A 20,407-nucleotide genomic window follows, 5' to 3' on the forward strand; every position below is an offset into this window, starting at 1 on the left:
ATATAATTTCTATCAGCATCTAGCTCTGAAAAAATATTTGGCCTTCTAGCAGTGTGTGAGACTTTCTCTATTAGTCCATGTATACTGACCTCCATCAGGTTGCAAATTAAAAATAATTTTTATCTGCATCTAGCTCTGAAAAAATATTTGGCCTTCTAGCAGTGTGTGGGACTTTCTCTATTAGTCCATCTATACTGTCCTCCATCAGGTTGCAAATTAAAAATAATTTTTATCTGCATCTAGCTCTGAAAAAATATTTGGCCTTCTAGCAGTGTGTGGGACTTTCTCTATTAGTCCATCTATACTGACCTCCATCATGTTGCAAACTGAATATAATTTTTTTCTGCATCTAGCTCTGAAAAAATATTTGGCCTTCTAGCAGTGTGTGGGACTTGTTCTATTAGTCCACCTATACTGACCTCCATCAGGTTGCAAATTCAAAATAATTTTTTGTCTGCATCTAGCTCTGAAAAAATATTTGGCCTTCTAGCGGTGTGTGGGACTTTCTCTATTAGTCCATCTATACCGACCTCCATCAGGTTGCAAACTGAATATAATTTTTTTCTGCATCTAGCTCTGAAAAAATATTTGGCCTTCTAGCAGTGTGTGGGACTTGTTCTATTAGTCCACCTATACTGACCTCCATCAGGTTGCAAAATCAAAATAATTTTTTGTCTGCATCTACCTCTGAAAAAATATTTGGGCTTCTAGCTGTGTGTGGGACTTGTTCTATTAGTCCATCTATACTGACCTCCATCAGGTTGAAAATCGAATATAATTTTTTTCTCCATCTAACCCAGCCAATAGTTTTGGCCTAATACCACAGTTTGGCCACTCAGCTCTGCTCGGTTCCCATCCATTGTTTTTTTGTGCAAACAACTCCAGAGTTGTGAATTAGTTAACCACCAAAATGAGTGGAAAAAGGCCTGCTGCTGGTGGAAAGGGGAATAGGCGTGTTGGGAAGGGGAAAAAAGGTTGCGTCCGTGGGGTAGGTGTTAAAGCAACAGTAACATCTGCAGAAGAAAGACCATCTTCCAGCCAAACTAAAATGTCTACTTCTTTTAGCGGACAATGTGATAAGATCCCTTTCTTACTGCCACGCCAATCGCTACAAATTCCAGATGAGGCACAAAAACAGCAGGTGCTTCAACGGATATCAAGTGCTCCTTTAAGTGGGCTCTCCTCCACATCAACTTCAACATCACAAATACTCCAGTCCTCAAAGGTGTCACCCCAATCGCACTTGCTTCCTCACAGCTCCCAAATCTCCAGCTGCCCGTCTGAGTATGAGGTAGAACAGATGGTTGAGTCTGCAGAGCTGTTTACTCATACTATAGCCTGGGAATCAGAGGTCGACTCCAGCCCTTCTGTGAATCCAGATGAGGAAATGATCTGCACTGATGCCCAGAATCTTTATGAGTCGGATCCAGGACCAGACGCAGAAGGTTCTGACCATAATGTAGACCATCATTCCCAAACTGTAACTCTTGTTGGTGGAGACAATGAGGAAGACGATGATGAGACTCAAATACCTGATTGGAGCGACAACTTTAGTTTTTTGTCAGGGCAGGAACAGGTTGGCTCTGAGGACGACGGGTGTGATAACGCACAGGGTGATGATGATGAGGTTGGAGATCCCACTTACTGTCAACCCACAGTCAGCCAAGAGGTGAGGTCAGCAGAGGAGGTGGAGGAAGATGCTAGTGACGACGAGGTCAGGTTGCGCCTTCCTGGACAGAGACGTAGTACCGGAAGCACGTCAACAACTGCATCCTCAAACACAACTCTGCCTCTCACCACAAGTCGTGGTGGCTCTTCAGGTCGCATGGGTGCTAAGCCTTGCATAGCCTGGGCATTTTTTCAGATCGATAAAGATGACCCAACTCGTGTTATCTGTAACATTTGTCAGCAAAAGCTAAGTAGAGGCCAAAAAATACATAGTTTGAGTACTTCATGCATGAACCGGCACATGGACATGAAGCATAAGTTGCAGTGGGAAGCTCAGTGCGCTACAATGCGGCCTAGCCGGCCGGGCCGACCACCGTCTACCATATCTTGTGCATCCGCGGCCTCTTCATCCTCTGTGACTGGGGGGACAGCAGTCACACCTGTTTTGGGGCGCAGACCTGCCACCTCTTTACCCGCAACAGCCAGCGTGATTGGCAGGTCATCATTTTCTTTGGAGGTGGTAACACCAGCTGGTGTTGAGCGCTGTCCGACATCGATAGCACCACCTTTGGATCAAGGCAACCTAACATGTCTGCCTGCATCTTCCTCACAGACCGGCAGTTTGCCGGGGACACCCTTATCAACCCCGTCTAAGCACAATAGCCAGCCCTCGGTCCCTCAGATGTGGACAAGTAAAAGACCATTTCCTCCTAGCCATGAGAAAGCTAAGAGGTTGAATTTCACCATCTGCAAGCTCTTGGCTACAGAAATGCTGCCTTTCCGCCTGGTGGACACAGAGGATTTTCGAGACCTTATGTCCGTCGCAGTGCCCCAGTACCAGATGCCCAGTCGGCACTACTTCTCAAAGAAAGGTGTGCCTGCGCTCCACCAGCATGTCACACACAACATCACCGCTTCTTTGAGAAACTCTGTGCGTGACAGGGTGCATTTCACCACAGACAGTTGGACGAGTAGGCATGGACAGGGGCGTTACATGTCGCTGACTGGGCACTGGGTAACTATGGTGACAGCAGGACAAGGGGCTGCTGTCCAAGTCTTGCCGTCCCCACGAGTTGTGCGTCAATCCTCTTTATGTCAAAGTTCCTCCACTGCTTATGCCTCCTCAACCTCCTCTCGGTCTTCCACCTGCACCCAAAGCCTGTCTGGTCATGCCACAAGCTTTCTAACTGCGCAGAAGGGATCCTGCACACCTCCTTACTATGCCGGCAGTAGGGCTCAACGTCATCAGACGGTTTTTACTTTGAAATGTGAGGGAAATGTGAGTCACACAGCTGAGGAGTTGTGGTCAGCTCTGGAGAACCAATTTCATGAATGGTTGTCTCCACTGGACCTGAAACCAGGGAAGGCCGTGTGCGACAATGCTGCAAACCTGGGTGCGGCCCTTCGCCGGGGCAATGTCACACACGTGCCTTGTATGGCTCACGTGTTGAACCTGGTTGTCCAGCAATTTTTAGCCCACTATCCCAGACTAGATGGCCTTCTGCAGAGGGCACGGTCGCTGTGTGCTCACTTCCGCCGTTCGCATCCCGCAGCTCAGCGACTTACATCTCTACAGAAGTCGTTGGGCCTGCCACTTCACCGGCTAAAATGCGATGTGCCTACCCGGTGGAATTCAACTCTGCACATGTTGCAGCGACTGTGGCAGCACCGACAAGCCCTGGTGCAATACGTTCTGACATATAGCCTGGGCCAACGAGATCCAGAGGTGGGGCAAATCACGCTGGAGGAGTGGTCTCAGATTAGGGACCTATGCACCCTTCTGCACAGTTTTGAAATGGCGACGAAGATGTTTAGTGCTGACGATGCCATTATCAGCATGACTATTCCGGTGATTTACATGCTGGAGCACATGTTAAACAGAATTCGGAGTCAGGTGGTGGCACAAGAGGAGGTGGAGGAAGTAGAGGAGGAGGAGTTGTATGCGGAAGGGCTAACATCTGCAAGGTCCAGACGGTCGGCAGCACCAAGGCGGCAGGCATGTGAGGGTGGGGGAGATGGTTTTACCAGGGCGCATGGTAGCAGCCAAACTAGTGAGGAAGGTGCAGGAGCCCAGGAAGAAGTGGAGGACGAACTGATGGAAGACTCATCAGATGAGGGAGACCTTGATCACATTTCTGTTGTGCGAGGTTGGGGGGAGAGGACAGAGGAAGGAAGCATGATTGTTACCTCGCCACCAACACAACAGGGACTTGGTGCTCCTGGATGCGCAACACACATGAGTGCCTTCTTGCTGCACTACCTGCAACATGACCCTCGAATTGTGAGAATTAGAAATAATCCTGACTACTTGACTACTGGGTTGCCACACTGTTAGATCCCCGGTACAAAAGTAAATTTGCCGAAACTATTCCTGCCATAGAAAGGGATGCACGCATGCAGGAGTATCAGCAGAGACTGTTGCAGAATCTTACATGTGCTTTTCCACAAAACACCAGTGGTGCACGTAGTGAATCTCACAGTTCCAACTTGCCAACCGTGGGACCGTCAAGTGTTCAGCACTCAAACCGTAACAGAACCACAGTATCTGCTGGTAACATCAATTTTGCGGAATCATTTCACCACTTTTTTAGCCCATCCTTTGCAAGGCCACAGGAGACAAGAAGTCTGACACATAGTCAACGCCTAGAGACGATGGTACAGGAGTATCTCCAAGTAAACATTGAAGCCATGACTGTGTCACTGGACCCTTGCTCTTTTTGGGCTTCCAATCTGGATAAATGGCCGGAGCTAGCCACTTACGCCTTGGAGATCTTGTCATGCCCCGCAGCCAGCGTTCTGTCTGAACGTGTGTTCAGCGCTGCTGGTGGTGTGCTGACAGATAAGCGCACGCGGCTCTCCACTGATAATGTAGACAGACTCACGTTCATAAAGATGAACAAATCATGGATCCGAAACGACTTTTCTACCCCTGTGTCATCCTGGGGAGAGTAAAAGCTTGATGATTGGTTAAAATCACCCTACCAACCGTTTTAAGCTTTCAAATTACTAATCATGTTTATCTGTATCTTGGCTGGAAAATAATTTGGGCTTTGTAGCAGTGTGCAGCACTGATTCTATTAGGCCATCTATAATAAGCTCCACCAGATTTAAAATTACTAATCATGTTTATCTGTATCTTGGCTGGAAAATAATTTGGGCTTTGTAGCAGTGTGCAGCACTGATCCTATTAGGCCATCTATACTAAGCTCCACCAGATTTAAAATTAATAATAATTTTTAGCTGCATCTAGCCCGGAAAATAATTTTGGGGCTCCGAGATGCGCAAGACACATAAGTGCCTTCTTGCTGCACTACCTGCAACATAACCCTCATATTGTCAGAATTCGAAGTAATCATGACTACTGGGTTGCCACACTCTTAGATCCCCCAAACTTTTCGATCAACCTTTTCATTTTAATAAAGACCAAAAAAATGGTCATTTTTGAAATTATAAGCATTAGCAGGTTATTAGAAACTGAAATCAAACAGTTTTCAACTCAAAACTTTATTCTAGGTGATGTTACATTTTCACATAGGACCCCTTGTTCGAAAGGAGCTTCTGAACTCTCTCGTCCATTGAATTTGTCAGGTTTTGGATGGTTTCTGCTTCAATTGTTTTGCATGAGGACAGAATACCCTCCCAGAGGTGTTGCTTAGATGTGAACTGCCTCCCGCCATCATAGACACTCCTTTTGATGATGCTCCAGAGGTTCTGAATGGGGTAGAGGTCAGGGGAGCATGGGGGTCACACCATAAGTTTGTCCCCTTTTATGCCCATATCAGCCAGAGATGCAGATGTTTTATGTGCAGCATGAGATGGTGCATTATCATGCAAAAAAATGATCTTGCTGTGAAATACACGGTTCTTCTTCTTGAACCATGGCAAGAAGTGCTGTTTGAGAAAATCCACATACATTATGTAGTTCATCTTTAGCGCCTTCAGGGATCCTAAAGGGGCCGACAATCTCTCTCCCCATGATTCCAGCCCAAAACATTACTCCACCTCCTCCTTGTTGGCGCTGTAGCCGTGTTTGCGTGGGGTGTCCATCAACCAGCCATCCTCCACTCCATCCATCTGGACCATCGAGCGCTGCACGGCACTCATCCGTGAACAAAACAGTTTTGAAATCAGTCTTCATGTAATGTTTAGCCCACTGGAGCCGTTTCTGCTTGTGTGAAGTGGATAGAGGAGGTCGACAGGATGGCGTATGCACAGCTGCAAACCTCTGAAGGACCCTGAATCTTGTTGTTCGGGGGACGTTGGAGGCACCAGCAGCTTCAAAAACTTGTCTGCTGCTATGACAAGGCTTTTTTGCCGCTGCTCTTTTAACCTGACGTAATTGCCTGTAGGAAAGAGTCATCAATTTGCCCTTATCAGCACGCACACGTGTGTACTGTGAATCAGCTACATACTTCTTGATTGCCAAGACACTTCATCCTGATCATCGCACAATGTTGATTGTAGTCATGCCTTGACCTAAACACTCCACAATTTGTTGCTTCTCAGCAGCCGACACATCCTTTTTCTTTCCCATTTTGGCAGAAAATGTAGGCTGCTTAATAATGTGAGACAGCCTTCTTAAGTAGTCTTGCCTTTCATTGGACACACCTGCCAAACTAATTAGCACAGGTGTCTGCAATTGCTTACAGTGATATAAAGAGCCCTGACACACATCACCATCAATGAGTTTAACTGACAAACAAACAAATTCTTCCCTTATCACTCCTAAACACTTTTTGCATAATAATTTGGAACACAGTGTACATGTGCTTTTCCACAAAACACCAGTGGTTCACGTAGTGAATCTTACAGTTCTAACTTGCCAACCGTGGTCTGTATGGAGTTGTTCAATAAAGGGCCCAAAATTAAGATAACATAGATGGGAGAGGTCTCTATGAATAGGAATTCCTAAGTATTTGATACCCTGTGAGGGCCAGGCAAAGGGAAAGTTGGACTGGATGGAATCCTATATGGATTTGGGGAGGGAGACATCGAGGGCCTCAGACTTCGCTGCATTGATTTTAAAATTTGACCATGTAACAAAGTGATCTATTTCAGCCATAACAGCATGGATGGATATATGTGATTGAGTGATATATACTAGGACATCATCAGCAAATAGAGAGAACTTGTACTCGGTGCCTCCCACCTCAATCCACCTAATATTGGGGTTATGACGAATTGATGAGAGCAGGTGCTCCGTCACTAGGATGTATAAGAGAGGGGACAGAGGACATCCCTGCCTTGTCCCATTGGTGATTGTGAAAGGTGATGAAAATGTTCTGATGCACCCCCTGGGCCTTGGGACACCCGGAGCCGGACCCTTTTTGGTGGATGCTGGTGGTTGTAGTCTTCGTGGCGGCGACCCGGTTCCGTGGCTCAGGGTGGTCAAACCAGTGTCGGAACTTATTTATGTGGTTTTGATGTTTAAATGTCCGACTACGCCACCCGTGGATTGCGGTCAGAGTGAACCGCCGCTGCAGGGAAAACCGCTGAGGCTGGTGTTGTGGGTGCAGCAGAGCGTAGCATAACTCCCCACGGGAGGAGTATAGCCTCAGGGCAGTGTATGCGGAGGATGGGGGTGATGGTGCAGGGCAGCAGCAGTAACGACACGGAGTCAGTGATGCAGTCCAGGGCCTTTACTCACAGTTCTTATTATCCAGACCACGTCTGCAGGTAACGGCTGCCCACGTCGTACTGTGCTTACCAGGTGAGGGGCTCAGACAACTCCCAGATAACTTTGGAGCGCTTCACAGGACCCCCTTTGTGTGTCCTTTGTCTGGCCTTTCTTACCAACCCTTCTGTCCGGCTGCCTCGGGCCTCCTCTTGGTAAACTTGGCGCCAGTTTCCCTGACCCTATGTGGTGCCTTCCTAGCGGGTGTAGCGAGGGGCTGCGCCACATAAAATGTCAGAGCCTCCGGTTTCTAGCTGAGGGTCGTTTCCTGCCTCCACTAGTTTCGGGGACCGGTCTCCCCCTTTGGCCTGACCCCTCCACGCAGGTGGATTCGGGCGTGCGGTGGCGACTCGCCCGTCCGCACCCCTGGGATCCCTTCATTCCTCGTTCCTGGAGCCTTCTCCTCTCCTCTTCCTTCCTTCTCCCTCTTCCAGGCCTGGGCCTCTGTTACTAGGCCCGCCTCCGGAGCAGAGCTCATGCAGAGCCCCTGCTCCCTGCCACTTCTGCTCAGACTTCTCTGCACTGAACTAAGATGGTGCCCACCTTTTAAACTCCCTTCTCAATGCACCCAGGAACTGCTTCCTCCCTGCTCCTGCACTACAGGGTTCCCCTTCCTCAGTGTTCCCTCCCCCCACTCCAGCCAGGGACAGGGACTGTCGTGCCCATCTCAGAGGCATATTGGTCGCTCTGTCCCACGGCAATGTGGTGTAATGCAGGCAGGTGTCGGGTCCTGATCCACACTCCATCCTTACCTGAGAGTGAGATATCACATCTCTGGGTGAGGTGCAATACCTCTGTAGCAACCGAGCCCTCAGGGTGCTACAGTTCCATTTATCTTCAGCCTAGGTGACGTATTGTGATACAGGGCAGTGATTTTGGCTATAAAAGGGTCCCCTAGACCCCTACCCCAAGCTTTTTAAGAGAATCATATATGGCGTGCCAGGAGACTCTATGGAATGCTTTCTCAGCATCCAACGAGAGTATCTAATTACAAATTTTTAACTGCATCTAGCCCAGGAAATACTTTGTGCCTAGTAGCAGTGTCTGCTAGTCAGCGGATTATCCCGGCTGTTAAGCAAGCTACACCACCTGTAGTTTGGACACTTAATTTTTTCAAAGGAAATGCTTCGGGACCACGGGATACTCAGTGAAGAGCATCAGGAGGCACCACAAGGCATAGGGGCTGGGACTGGCAGTAGGATGCCTTGCGGTGGACAGCCGAGCTCGATCCTTAAAAAAGCTTTTTAACTGCAGCAGCTTTAGTGGACGCTACTGGAGCTGGAATTACGCGGCTGCTGGCATGAGACTTGCCCTCCAATAGATCCTTGTAAATGGATTTAAAGTGTATTCATTCAAATTAGAGAGACAATTTAAATTAAAAAGCTTAGAGCTGCCTCCACCACAGGGGGGCTCGCTCGACCCACCAGCGGACAGGCACCAGTATTGGGAGAGGGGGGCTGGCCGTCAGGGTTCACCGCGGCTCTGGCACAAACCCGGCGACACGGAGGTGGCATGGGCAGGAGCGGACTGAACGTGTCGGCTTCTCACTTTTTGGATTTTAGAAGGTCATGACATGCCTATATCTGTGTCTCCCCCTCCTTTTACTCCTCCACCTCTTTTCTTTTCGCATGACTATATGTACTTGTCACTTTTCCATGTGTTAGTTGTGTCTTCTGAGCAGTTTGTCAGCTTTTGGACACCTTTGAAGGTGTTTTCTATGTGTTTCTATGTGTTTTTGTTTGCCTGCCATTGGTTTTAACGGTGTTCGAAGGTGTTCGACGAACAGTTCGACGAACAGTTCGGCGAACACACGGGTGTTCGACGAACCGAACCGAACTCGAACACTACGGGGGTGGCTCAACACTAATCAGGAGCACAAAGGAGAGGCAGGGGTTTAAAGATTATGTAGATATTCACACAGAATTTTTTATTGCTGGGCATTTGCTTCCTAAATGCAAAGTTAAACAATTTAGCAAATAATTATCACTAAAAATGTTCTACAATTCTGCAGCTTAAGCACGTCTGTAAGTCCTTTATCTAGTTGGGTGATCTGCAGAAATTATATAAGTCCATCAGAATACAGCTCAATTCAGAGGGCTCCCTCTACTCTCTCCTCCTTGATTTAGTGTTAGAGATGCCAGCAGGGTGGGGTAGAGTGTTGTAGTAAGTTCTACAGTGGGGAAAATAAGTAACATTTTATAAGAAAATAGGCAATTAAAAATAGGAAATCACATTGAAAGGAAGTAAGTGAAGTTCTGTTCTGGAGATGCGCTGATACATGAAATCAAGTAAAGACAGCAGTACCATGGACAGGCACAGAGCTGACATACAAGAGAGACACTACCTAAACAGAAAAATCTGAAACTTGCATCAAGCTGCAAACTGCATATCAGAGGGTCTGAAAATGAATAAAGGAATAAAGATTGCAGACTAAAACTGAAATTTTATTAACTACAGCTAACTAGGGATGAGTGGACCCGTGGAAGTTCGTGACCATCGTGTTCAACCGAATACCAGAACTGTAACCAAATTTGAACTAGAACCTGAACCCCACCCATAGCAATCAATAGGGACTTAAACTTTGGAGCTGGAAAAAATCTCTTTCTCTCCTCTCGAATCGGTAAAATGGACTTCCATGTGAAGTCCATGTTCGGAGTTCAGTATGAAAGCAGAACTTTACAGTTTGGGATCGCTCATCTCTACAGCTAACCTCCAACATATGCAAAAATCTTTATTTTTTTTCATGTCAAAGGTATTTATTGCCTTTAAAATCTCAGAACACAGGATTAAAAAATAAAGAAAGAAATCAGATTTAGAAAAAAAGTTTACGTTTTGTGTAGCCTTTTACTTAATTTAAAAAAATAATTTAAGAAATTAAACCTCATAATTTACACAAAGCTTACATGGTCTGTCAAACCATCACCTGTTCCATAAAAACATACAGATAAATACTTTTTCTGAATCCATTTTTTTGGTGTGATCATAAGTATGTGAGGACAGGATAATCATTATGGCCTTGAAAAAAAATCAGTAAAGGATCAGTATGGCCCTGAAAAAATTCAGTAAAAGACTGTTCACCGCGATCAGCTGATTAGCAAGCTCCTGAAACTCCGATCTGCTCTATTTAGTCGGCCAAGCTGCTGACATCTACACTTTAGTACTACAAGGCATGAGAATGGATCACCTTGTAATATGTGGTCATCCAGAATCTGTGATTCGAAAGCTGCTAGGAATTGCCAAGTGTCATAATTGCACAATGGCACAAATAAATTGGTGCACGAGAGAGAAAAGTGTCCATCTCCTATCAATGTCACCACTGTCAAATTTGATGCATCTTCAGAGTGAATAGACGAATATACTCTATCAGACATCAGGGTTGCTACCTTGACTTTTTATTCTTTCGAGACAGCTTATCAAAAAATCACAGACAGACAATATTTTTTATGGACACATTGGAAAACTATATTAAATCATTATGATTATAAGTGACACATGTCTATCGCCCATAATTCTGATATGAACGCATCAGCTCCAGTCGCTATAACCTGCAAAACGATGATAATCATAGTCAAAATAATCTGTAGAAGATTCTTCATCTTCAAAAAAATCACGGACGCATTAAACTTTTTTTACGCACAGTGTAAAAAAGTGATCAATTTTTATGGACCGTCCTAGAATTAGTATTAGTAATTGTTGACCATTGCCCTGCTCTTCCTATATATGGATCTTGTATACATTTGTGTGTTCATATTTATGTACTAGGTGTTCTAGGGAGATCATTGTACATCATTGTACACTTAGCGGCCGATTCATTAAAGGGGTTGTCCAGTCCAAAATTATAAGTCTGCAGTCACTCTGTGTGACTACAGACTTATGAATCCCTCCAATGCACAGAGCAAGTGTATGGAGCGAGGCCGCACCCACTAGTCGGGCTCTGGCCAGGAGTATACATAATGCATACATACCCTCCGATCCCGGAGGAAACTGGGGAATCCTCACAGCGCACAGTGCATGCGCTCTGGGATTCATATGTCTGGGAAACACACAGTGACTGCATCATTTTGGACCGGACAACCCCTTTAAGACTGGTGTTGCACATGCCAGTCTTCTTGAAGGGACTTGAGCAGCATTTGTGGTGTAAGAAATGCCACCACTTTTAATGAATTTGATAGGCGGACATAGCCAAGTCCCCCCCCCATTCCTATCCAACTCACCCCATTTTGGAGGAGCTGATTCATTTTGTCATGAAAACGCCAAAGACTCTTTGCAGCGTTTTACAAGCTTTGATGAATCAGCCCCTTTGCGTGAGCACATGTGGATGTTTTACTATGTTCTACCTATCCATCAAGGTTCCACCTTTGTTCTCATCTCTTGCAGTGTTTCCTTTCCATCTTCCTTTAAGAACATGCAACCTCTTATTGACTTCACCTTGAGACCTAATTATGACTTTTCCTTCATGTTTGCTCCCCTGCACATCAGAAAAGGCAATCTCTTTCTTCCTTAACTTTCACTGAAGGATTTTAAGTATACTATAGATATTCATACCCCAATAGACCCTTCTTATAGTCTTGAAATATTCAGCAACCATCACTACTTATTGATGCCGAGACGGGTAATTCTATGCAGCATCTTACCTTCTTGTGACCTTGGTCTGTTAAGTCTGTTAAGGTAGTAACTAGTTCTATAAAATTTATAAGGTATTCTAAGGACATTTTTATTGTGTTAACATGCATTAAGGGGATTGTCTGAGATTGTTTAAAAGATCCATGCCAGCAGCAAATGCAATAAAATAACAAAATAACCATAACTCATCTTTTACATCTTCTCTACTAGAGTGGTCTTTGCTGACTCTGGCATGTTACTACTACAGCCAATCTATGGTCTTTGGGGTGATGTCTGCATGTATGGCATGTGACTGCTGAGGCTTGTGATTGGCTGCAGTGGTCACGTGTATGGACAGCATTTCATCACTGCAGTACAAGTAAGCATAGACCAGATTACACCACTGCTTTGGTGATTATGAATAGCGGAGTTATTAAAAGGCGTTATTATTTTAATTTTTTTGCATTTGTTACCCCTCGGGAACTTTTTAAAATTTCAGACAATGCTTTTAACCCTGCATCAGACACTGTAGGCCTGACAGGCACAGCTCACATGTTTTTGCTTCCTCCTCCTCTCGGCAGGGGATCCCGCGCCTCCCAGTACCATCCTAACTTTAGGTGCTGCTTGAACTCAGTTTTACCTTCGTCCTTGCGGAGAGCAGGTGTTATCTCCGTGGCCTCTCTGGCTCATTGTGCCTGAAGGTTCTGACTTTTGAAGGTTCGTAATTTCTGGGGTTTTTTTCCATCACAATTGTTTATTTTGCTAGTTTTATGAATAAATAATGCAATGTTTGTGGATATTTTGTAGAAATATGAAGGGTTTTCTTACAAATAAGAGGGTTTTCTTCTAAATGGTCTAGCAGGTACATTGCGCCAGGACACATAATAGTAACCTCTGATATGATATAATAAAATGATCTGCCACCCCTGCTTTTCTCTCTGCTTTTCTGTTTCTTCTGCTAAGATTTTATTGTCTGAATCTGAGTGAACTTAACTCCAATAGCATCTAAGTACCTTACAATTAAGTTTTTTCCTATTTTTAATGTTTAGTAATAGTTATGTCCTGAAAACTGGAGGCCATTTGGTGGTGGTTGCGAAATGTGGGTACTTTTTGTTTTATTACTTTTATGGTTATTAAATGAGTTTTTTGCATCCCCAGGTCTCCACACTTGGTGGCAGCAGTGGGATACTACTCAGCCCGGTGTATCTGGGGGAGCTGCAGGGAACTGGTGTTTGTAGACACCATCCAAGATCTCCACAACCAGCGAGACATATAGACAGGCATATAGACAGACCCTGCAGACCATAGGTGAGGCATACACAGCAGGTTTCGGATGATACCATGTCCAACCTCACCAGCTCAGCCTTGGGAAGAGGACTGGAGTGGATGTATAACCGCAACAAGAAATGGCAACTACATGAGCTGTGCCAGCTTTGACAGATTCAACACCAGGCCATCGACACTCGGTCAGATTTAATCCAGGAATCACGGGATGTGGAGGACATCATGTGTGGACACAGTGGATACGAGTCAGTTCTCATCAATTACATGAGGAGTTACCCAGGTCAAGTTGAGAAGGATGATCGGAATCCTATCACATCTCTATAATTAAGGTGGGGGAGCAATGTGATGATACAGCATTTAATCTTAATTATGCCAGACGTAAATTAAGTAGGCCCAGATCCATAGACTATTGTCTGAATGTTGACTATTGAATTTATGTGTTTGTTTATTCTGTGGGTCAAGAGACATAGGCCATTGTTATATGAGCCTGAAAGTTGTCTCTTGAGTTGATGTTTATTGTAACTTATTGTCTGTTATCTTTGGAGGACAGGGACGGAGGGTCTTTGAACAATCAATGTTTGCTAATATATTGATTACCCATAGTATAAGTCCATGTAGTTTGTTGACCCGCAAAACAGTGGAGGACAAACTAGGCAGATTCATTAAATACTCAAACAATGAGAGTTGACCTTATTCCACCTTCCCTCTGACCTGTGGATGATGACATGAGCCACAGATGTGGGTATAAAAAGGATCTGTTTCCTTCTGAGAGAAGACTCTACAGAACAGCAGCTAGGACACCATGGCTCCATCAAGAGGGACACAGATTTAACATTCTATAGGATGCCAGAATAAGGGGCCATGGTCCTAGCAGGAAGAATATAGATCTGCTCCACTGATCATCACTGATCATCACTGAACCCATGGAGACGTTTGGGGAAGCCAGGTTGGGACCCTTCAGTCACCTGGCCACATGGAGACATTTGGCGAAGCCAGGTTGGGATGCTCCGGTCACCTGGCCCCATGGATACGTTGGAGAAGCCAGGGTGGAACCCTCCAGTCATCTGGTCACGTACCTCAGTGGACTGTCAGCTTCCTAAGCTTGTCGTTACCTCCTCTCTGTGAGTGCCTGCCAAAAGCGGGGTGCCAATGGTGGGAGTAGTCAGCCCTGGAAGCCCCGAAGTCATAGTTGCTCTAATCCCGGCAAGTCAGCGGAACGATGAGACTCTGTAATTTGCACCACCTTGGGTATTTGCTGTTGTCTGTTGGTGGTTCAATCAAGTATTACCACACTGTTTTACTCTCACTTTGTGTTGTCTGAGTAGTATGATGCCCACGGGAAAGGAGAGAGGGTGTTCAGTGGGATGAGCCCTGGTCCATGGGGTCTCGGGCCAGTGGACGAGAGCACCCACTGAAACACAGTACACCTGCTTTCTCCTGCTGGTCAGTTTTTTGTGGGTTTTTTGTAGTATACTATTGGAGTTGGTGACTGCTGTCTGCATATTACTGAGCTCCTATCATCAGCCAAAGGTTGTTTTTAATTAGTAATAGATTCTGAAAAAAATTTTAAAGAATGAATAACCACAGAAAAAATAACTACAAATCTCATTTTAATTTTATTAGCATACACAAATATTAAAAATTACATTTAAAACTTGGGGAACATTACACAAATATGCTTCCACACGTTTTAAATGTAGTTTTTAAAATTTGTATATGCTAATAAAATTTAAATTAGATTTGTAGTTATTTTTTTCTGTGATTATTCATTCATTATAGGTTTTTTTAGCGCTGGATTCTACCTGCCCTCTAAATTTGTATTCTTTTAGTCCGTGACAGGCATGATTCATAAATATTAGGTTTAGGGTCCCATCAAAGAAAGGTCACCATAGTTGATGCGCTCACATGAATTGGCAAATTTATGCCATAAGTACCTTTATTTTTATAAGTTTATTCTATACAGCATTAATGCAGTCCAATTTTCATATATTCAATGTTTGCACATCTTAGCACTTACAGTTAGTTTGCTGATAAATAGATAGAATTTCAAAATGTAAGGCAGCACCAATCCATTAGAGTACTGGTACAGAACCCAAGGTCTGGACCACTGGACCACTATCCATACAAAATAAAAAGGTCAGCACTCCTTTTTCAAAAATGTACACATCTCAGCTCTGGCAATCAGCCTTTCACATTTTTGCATTTTGTATACATAGATGTAGCCATTGATTAACACATATATCACGATGCATAAAAGTTATTCGGATGCAGAGAAGTGACTTGAAATCGAACAAATACAATGGCTTTTGCTCTGTAGGTGAACGTGAAACTTGTGGGTCAGTCTAATTGGAAGTGCAGTTGCAGGGAGATAATGAAGTTTTATTCTCCCTGCAGCTGCTCGCTTTCTAGTATCGAGTCAGTGCCAGACCATAGTGAACAGTCAGCAGTCACTACACCTTGAGTGAGCTGTAATTACTCCCCCTGCTTCTTGATGACATCTTGTTCTGCACACACGCTGCACTGCCAGTCTGCTCTGCAGCGTATGTTTGTAGCATGTGTGTGCAGAACAAGCTTTCATCAAGTAGCAGGGGGAGTGATTACAGTGCACCTACTGTGTAGTGAGCATTGACTGTTCACTACCTTGGCGCCACCCCGATGACTTGATGCAAGTGGCTGCAGGGAGAATATAACTTCATTTTCTCCCTGCAGCTGCACTTCCAATTAGATTGCAGTTCAAGATTTATCTGCAGATTACTATGATGACTGCAGATAAATGCGTTTTTTTTTGCTGTTAAAATCTCTTTAAGTGTTAAAAGTTGACTTTATGCACCATGACATCTTTCTTGTGTGTTACTTTACAAAAGGCTACATCTGCAGGCAACTGAGTTACTGGGTATATTAGGAAGAAGTTATCACTAGGGATGAGCGGAACTGTGGAAGTTCGGGTTCTGGTACCTGACCCAAACTTTATTCCAAAGTTTGGTTCGGGTACCAGAACTGTACCTGAACTTGATCCAGAACCGGGACCCCATTGAAAAGAATGGGGACCCAAACTTTTGAGCTGGAATATTTTCTCTCTCTCTCCTCCAGGACTTCCCCTGAAACTCCGAATATTGCAAAGGACATCTGGGAGAAGTCCTTGTTCAGTGTTTAGCACTGGACATGAACTGTTCAACACGAACCCCCGAACTTTTAAGTTTGGGTTCTTAACATCTCTAGTTATCAACTACTCACAGTAAAATGTTTAGATCAGTGGGTCCAATGGCTGAGACCCCTACAATCACCAAATGGACCCCATTGAGGATGCGCACAGCTGCTTTATTCATTCTCTATGGGCCTGTCAGAGATCACAAATTACTGTTCTTGGCTTTGTCTGTGGATAGGGGATAAATTCTTCCTACTAAAATAATCCTTTAAGCCTAGAAAGTATCAATTATTTACACTGTATTTGTACCAACAACATAGTAACTTTTATAAAAGAGCTTTGTGCCGAGACCTACAGAGCACATGCAATGGGACTATCATCAGCACAGTCATTTCTCTTTCTGTCTCACAGTAGGATTGAGTAAGATTAACTGCATTAATAGTGCATCAGAGTCACAAACTGTGAACATATAAGGCATAGAAACATACAGATGTGCAGTATATGTGTCTACGTAATACAACAGGGAAACAGATGACAGAGGATTCGTGACCAGTGTCATTGTACAAAGCAGCCATATAACAGCAGTGGAGAATTTAGAATAAGCGGTCAATTCATTTTTCAGCTATCGACTGGTGTCAGTGCAAAGTACAAATATGCTTAAATTGCTAAATGAGTTTGTGCTTGTCAGATACTATAAGACAGAGAAGCATCCACATATAAGAAGGACCGGGTGTTATATAACATGTCACACAGCTCCACTGCTGTACATTTTTCAAGATTAATCCCCTAGGTTTAGTACATTGGAATGAAGCCACTTTTCCTCTGCATCATCCTAATGCTTTGGGACATTCGCTTTGCACTGATATCCAGCTGCAGGTGATTTTTTCAATATGTTCTCATTCCTTTAGTGACCCAGGTTTTTATTGTTAGGGAATAAGACTATCTTGAGATAACTCTTGGTGCAGAATCCTGAATGCTGTACTGTAATGGACCATTATCTCAAACCAGGTGTTTTGGAGACACAAGGAACATGATTGGACTGAATAATGAGCTGTGTGCAGCAATCTGCAGCTCCTGACTGTGCATTATGTTACTGTCTATGTCTGATAACATCAGTATTGTGTAGAAAACGAAACACATGGAGGATCATAAGGTGCACGGAGCTCGGATCACACTATGCACTGGGATCTTGATCATTTCCAGCACCTTATACCAGACGTGTTTTTATAAAACACAGTCCATTTATTGTACACTCATGTGACAAGTTCGCTATCAAATTAACAAAGAAGCACTTTAAATGAGATACGCATCAAGTTTTCATGCCCTTCCCACACTTGCATGAGTTTTTTTATTTTTAGAAATGTTGGACTATATAAATAATTATATCATATTAAGGGTCAAAAAGTGGGAAATTTATAACAACACTTTTATCACATACTGAGCAGTAATATCATAAGGAACCCAAATGGAGGGATTACCCTATAAAAGGGAAACAGACTATTAATATACAGAATGTGAATGAGACAGTATTCTATTCCTGTAAACTATATGAGTGCAGTATTTTATTCCTGAAAGTAGGTAGACTACATAAGTGCAGTATTTTATTACTGGTGGTAGGTATACTATATGAGTGCAGTATTTTATTCCTGGTGGTAGGTATACTATATGAGTGCAGTATTTTATTCCTGGTGGTAGCTATACTATATGAGCACAGTATCTTATTCCTGGAAGTATGTAGACTACATAAGTGCAGTATTTTATTACTGGTGGTAGGTATACTATATGAGTGCAGTATTTTATTCCTGGTGGTAGGTATACTATATGAGTGCAGTATTTTATTCCTGGTGGTAGCTATACTATGAGCACAGTATTTTATTCCTGGAAGTATGTAGACTACATAAGTGCAGTATTTTATTTATTTTATTCCTGGTGGTAGGTATACTATATGAGTGCAGTATTTTATTCCTGGCAGTAGTTATACTATATGAGTGCAGTATTTTATTCCTGGTGGGAGGTATACTATATGAGTGCAGTCTTTTATTCCTGGTGGTAGATATACTATATGAATGCAGTATTTTATTCCTGTAAGTATGGAGACTACGTAAGTGCAGTATTTAATTCCTGGTGGTAGGTAAACTATATGAGTGCAGTATTTTATTCCTGGAGGTAGTTATACTATATGAGTGCAGTATTTTATTCCTGGCGGTAGTTATACTATATGAGTGCAGTCTTTTATTCCTGGTGGTAGGTATACTATATGAGTGCAGTATTTTATTCCTGGCGGTAGGTATACTATGTGAGTGTAGTATTTTATTCCTGGTGGTAGGTAAACTATATGAGTTATGTATTTTATACCCAAGCAATGTATTTTTCCATTAAAAGCATCATGTAACTTATTATCTTTTAATAAGATATCTTCCCACTCAATACAGTTGTAAATTCTTATTATTTGAAGATTAACTTTATCCAACACCTGAAAACTTAGATAGTTAAGGCTAATATCAATCTCATTAATGTTATACTCAGGTGAATCCAGGTAGCTGAGATCAAGGAATTTGTCAGGGTCATCTGTGGTCCTCTATGATTTTTCATCAAACATAATACAGTTTTGGCAAAATTAGGGAGATGAATATTGATTTTTGCTTTTTGCCCCACTCACCATCTCTGTGACTATCCTGTCAAACAAAACCCCCATCTTATCCCATCTTATCTTCCTGGACTGTGATATGGGAAAACTGAGATTTTGTGCTTAAATGCAGTTATATTTGAAATATTCAGATTCTGAGATTAGCTAAAATGGATTCTATGTGTTGTTATTCTTACATGTATTTATTAAATAGAGAAATAATAATAATACAAAATAATAATAATAATAATAATAATAATAATAATAATAGTAAACAATTACATGTAAATATTAGCAGAAGTTCCAAAGAAAAGAAAGCCCCTGTCTTACATACCTGTCAGCTGAGAGGGCAGTCAGGGTGAACACTGATACTCCAACAGATGTAAGCTGTATGAAAGGAATGAGCTTGCAGCCCACCCTGCCAAACAACCACTTATCTGCCAGGTATCTGCTGGCATCCACCGGGGCACAAGTGACCAACAATAGAAGATCTCCCAAAGCCAGGCTGGAGATGAACAGATTAGGGACATTTCTCATGGATTTTACAGTGCAGAAAATCTTGATTAAAGTCACATTCCCAACAAGTCCTACAAGAATAATGAGTCCATAAACAGGAGCGATGGCATAAGTCACACCAGGGTAGAACCAGTCTTCTGTAGAGTGGTTTGAGCTCTGATTTAAACAGGAGCTGGTGAGGGCAAAGTTATCCCCTTCAAAGTCCAGCAGCAGGCAGTTTTCTGGGCTCATTGTCAGGCTGTAGGCAAGTGCCAGATATTTTCTGTTACATTCACTGTCAGCCCATTAAGTCTTCACATGCTGAGGGGTATATTCACATTTTAGAAGTCTTAACTTATTTTTTTGTGGTTTTGATCCTTTATTGCTTCATTGGTCCTGCAGACTTCCAAACTCTTTGAAACAGTTTAAAATATAAGCCAAAGCTGATAGTAGAGTAGAATGCACATACCTTGACTCCAGCCTGTATGATGCACTGTAGAAAGAATTCAGAGGAGCTCCTTGAAGACTAGTGACACTTTACAAAGGAAGAAATCCTGAGATTTGCCTGAGTCCACCTGCTTGCACAGTACTATAAAGCAATGTACTGTGGAAAGCTTTGCAAGTGCTGCTGTGTTCTCTGCATCAGGGATATGTGCAGAGAGATAACAGATTCCCTCTACTGGGCAAACTGTGCACTGCTGATAAGAATACATGAAGCAAAGCCCCTTTTTCCTGTGTGCTTTCTACAAAGATAGAGTGCTCTGCATGTATAGGACCAGTCAGTTGCCAAGGGACAACGATGCATGCAGACAGTGACTAGTGATCATCTAAGGCACAGACAAAATAATGATATTACATTTGTATGTATGCAGACACTGAATTGTAAAATACAGAGCATGATGTCATCAAGGTT

General features: G+C 43.4%; 1 protein-coding gene across 1 annotated transcript in view; it reads right to left on the minus strand.

Annotated features, from left to right (window-relative positions):
- The window catches only part of GRPR (gastrin releasing peptide receptor), a 241,191-nt gene extending 221,036 nt beyond the window's left edge, over positions 1 to 20,155 (minus strand). The window contains exon 1 of the mRNA XM_073668040.1: positions 19,334 to 20,155. Within this exon, the coding sequence (XP_073524141.1) occupies positions 19,334 to 19,746 (413 nt within the window). The 5' untranslated portion in view covers positions 19,747 to 20,155. The remainder of the gene's footprint in view (positions 1 to 19,333) is intronic.
- Between the last annotated feature and the right edge of the window lie 252 nt (positions 20,156 to 20,407).

The sequence above is a fragment of the Phyllobates terribilis genome, unplaced genomic scaffold, assembly GCF_046119375.1.
Source record: "Phyllobates terribilis strain yellow unplaced genomic scaffold, ASM4611937v1 Scaffold_2__4_contigs__length_985480577, whole genome shotgun sequence".
Classification (NCBI taxonomy): Eukaryota; Metazoa; Chordata; class Amphibia; order Anura; family Dendrobatidae; genus Phyllobates; species Phyllobates terribilis.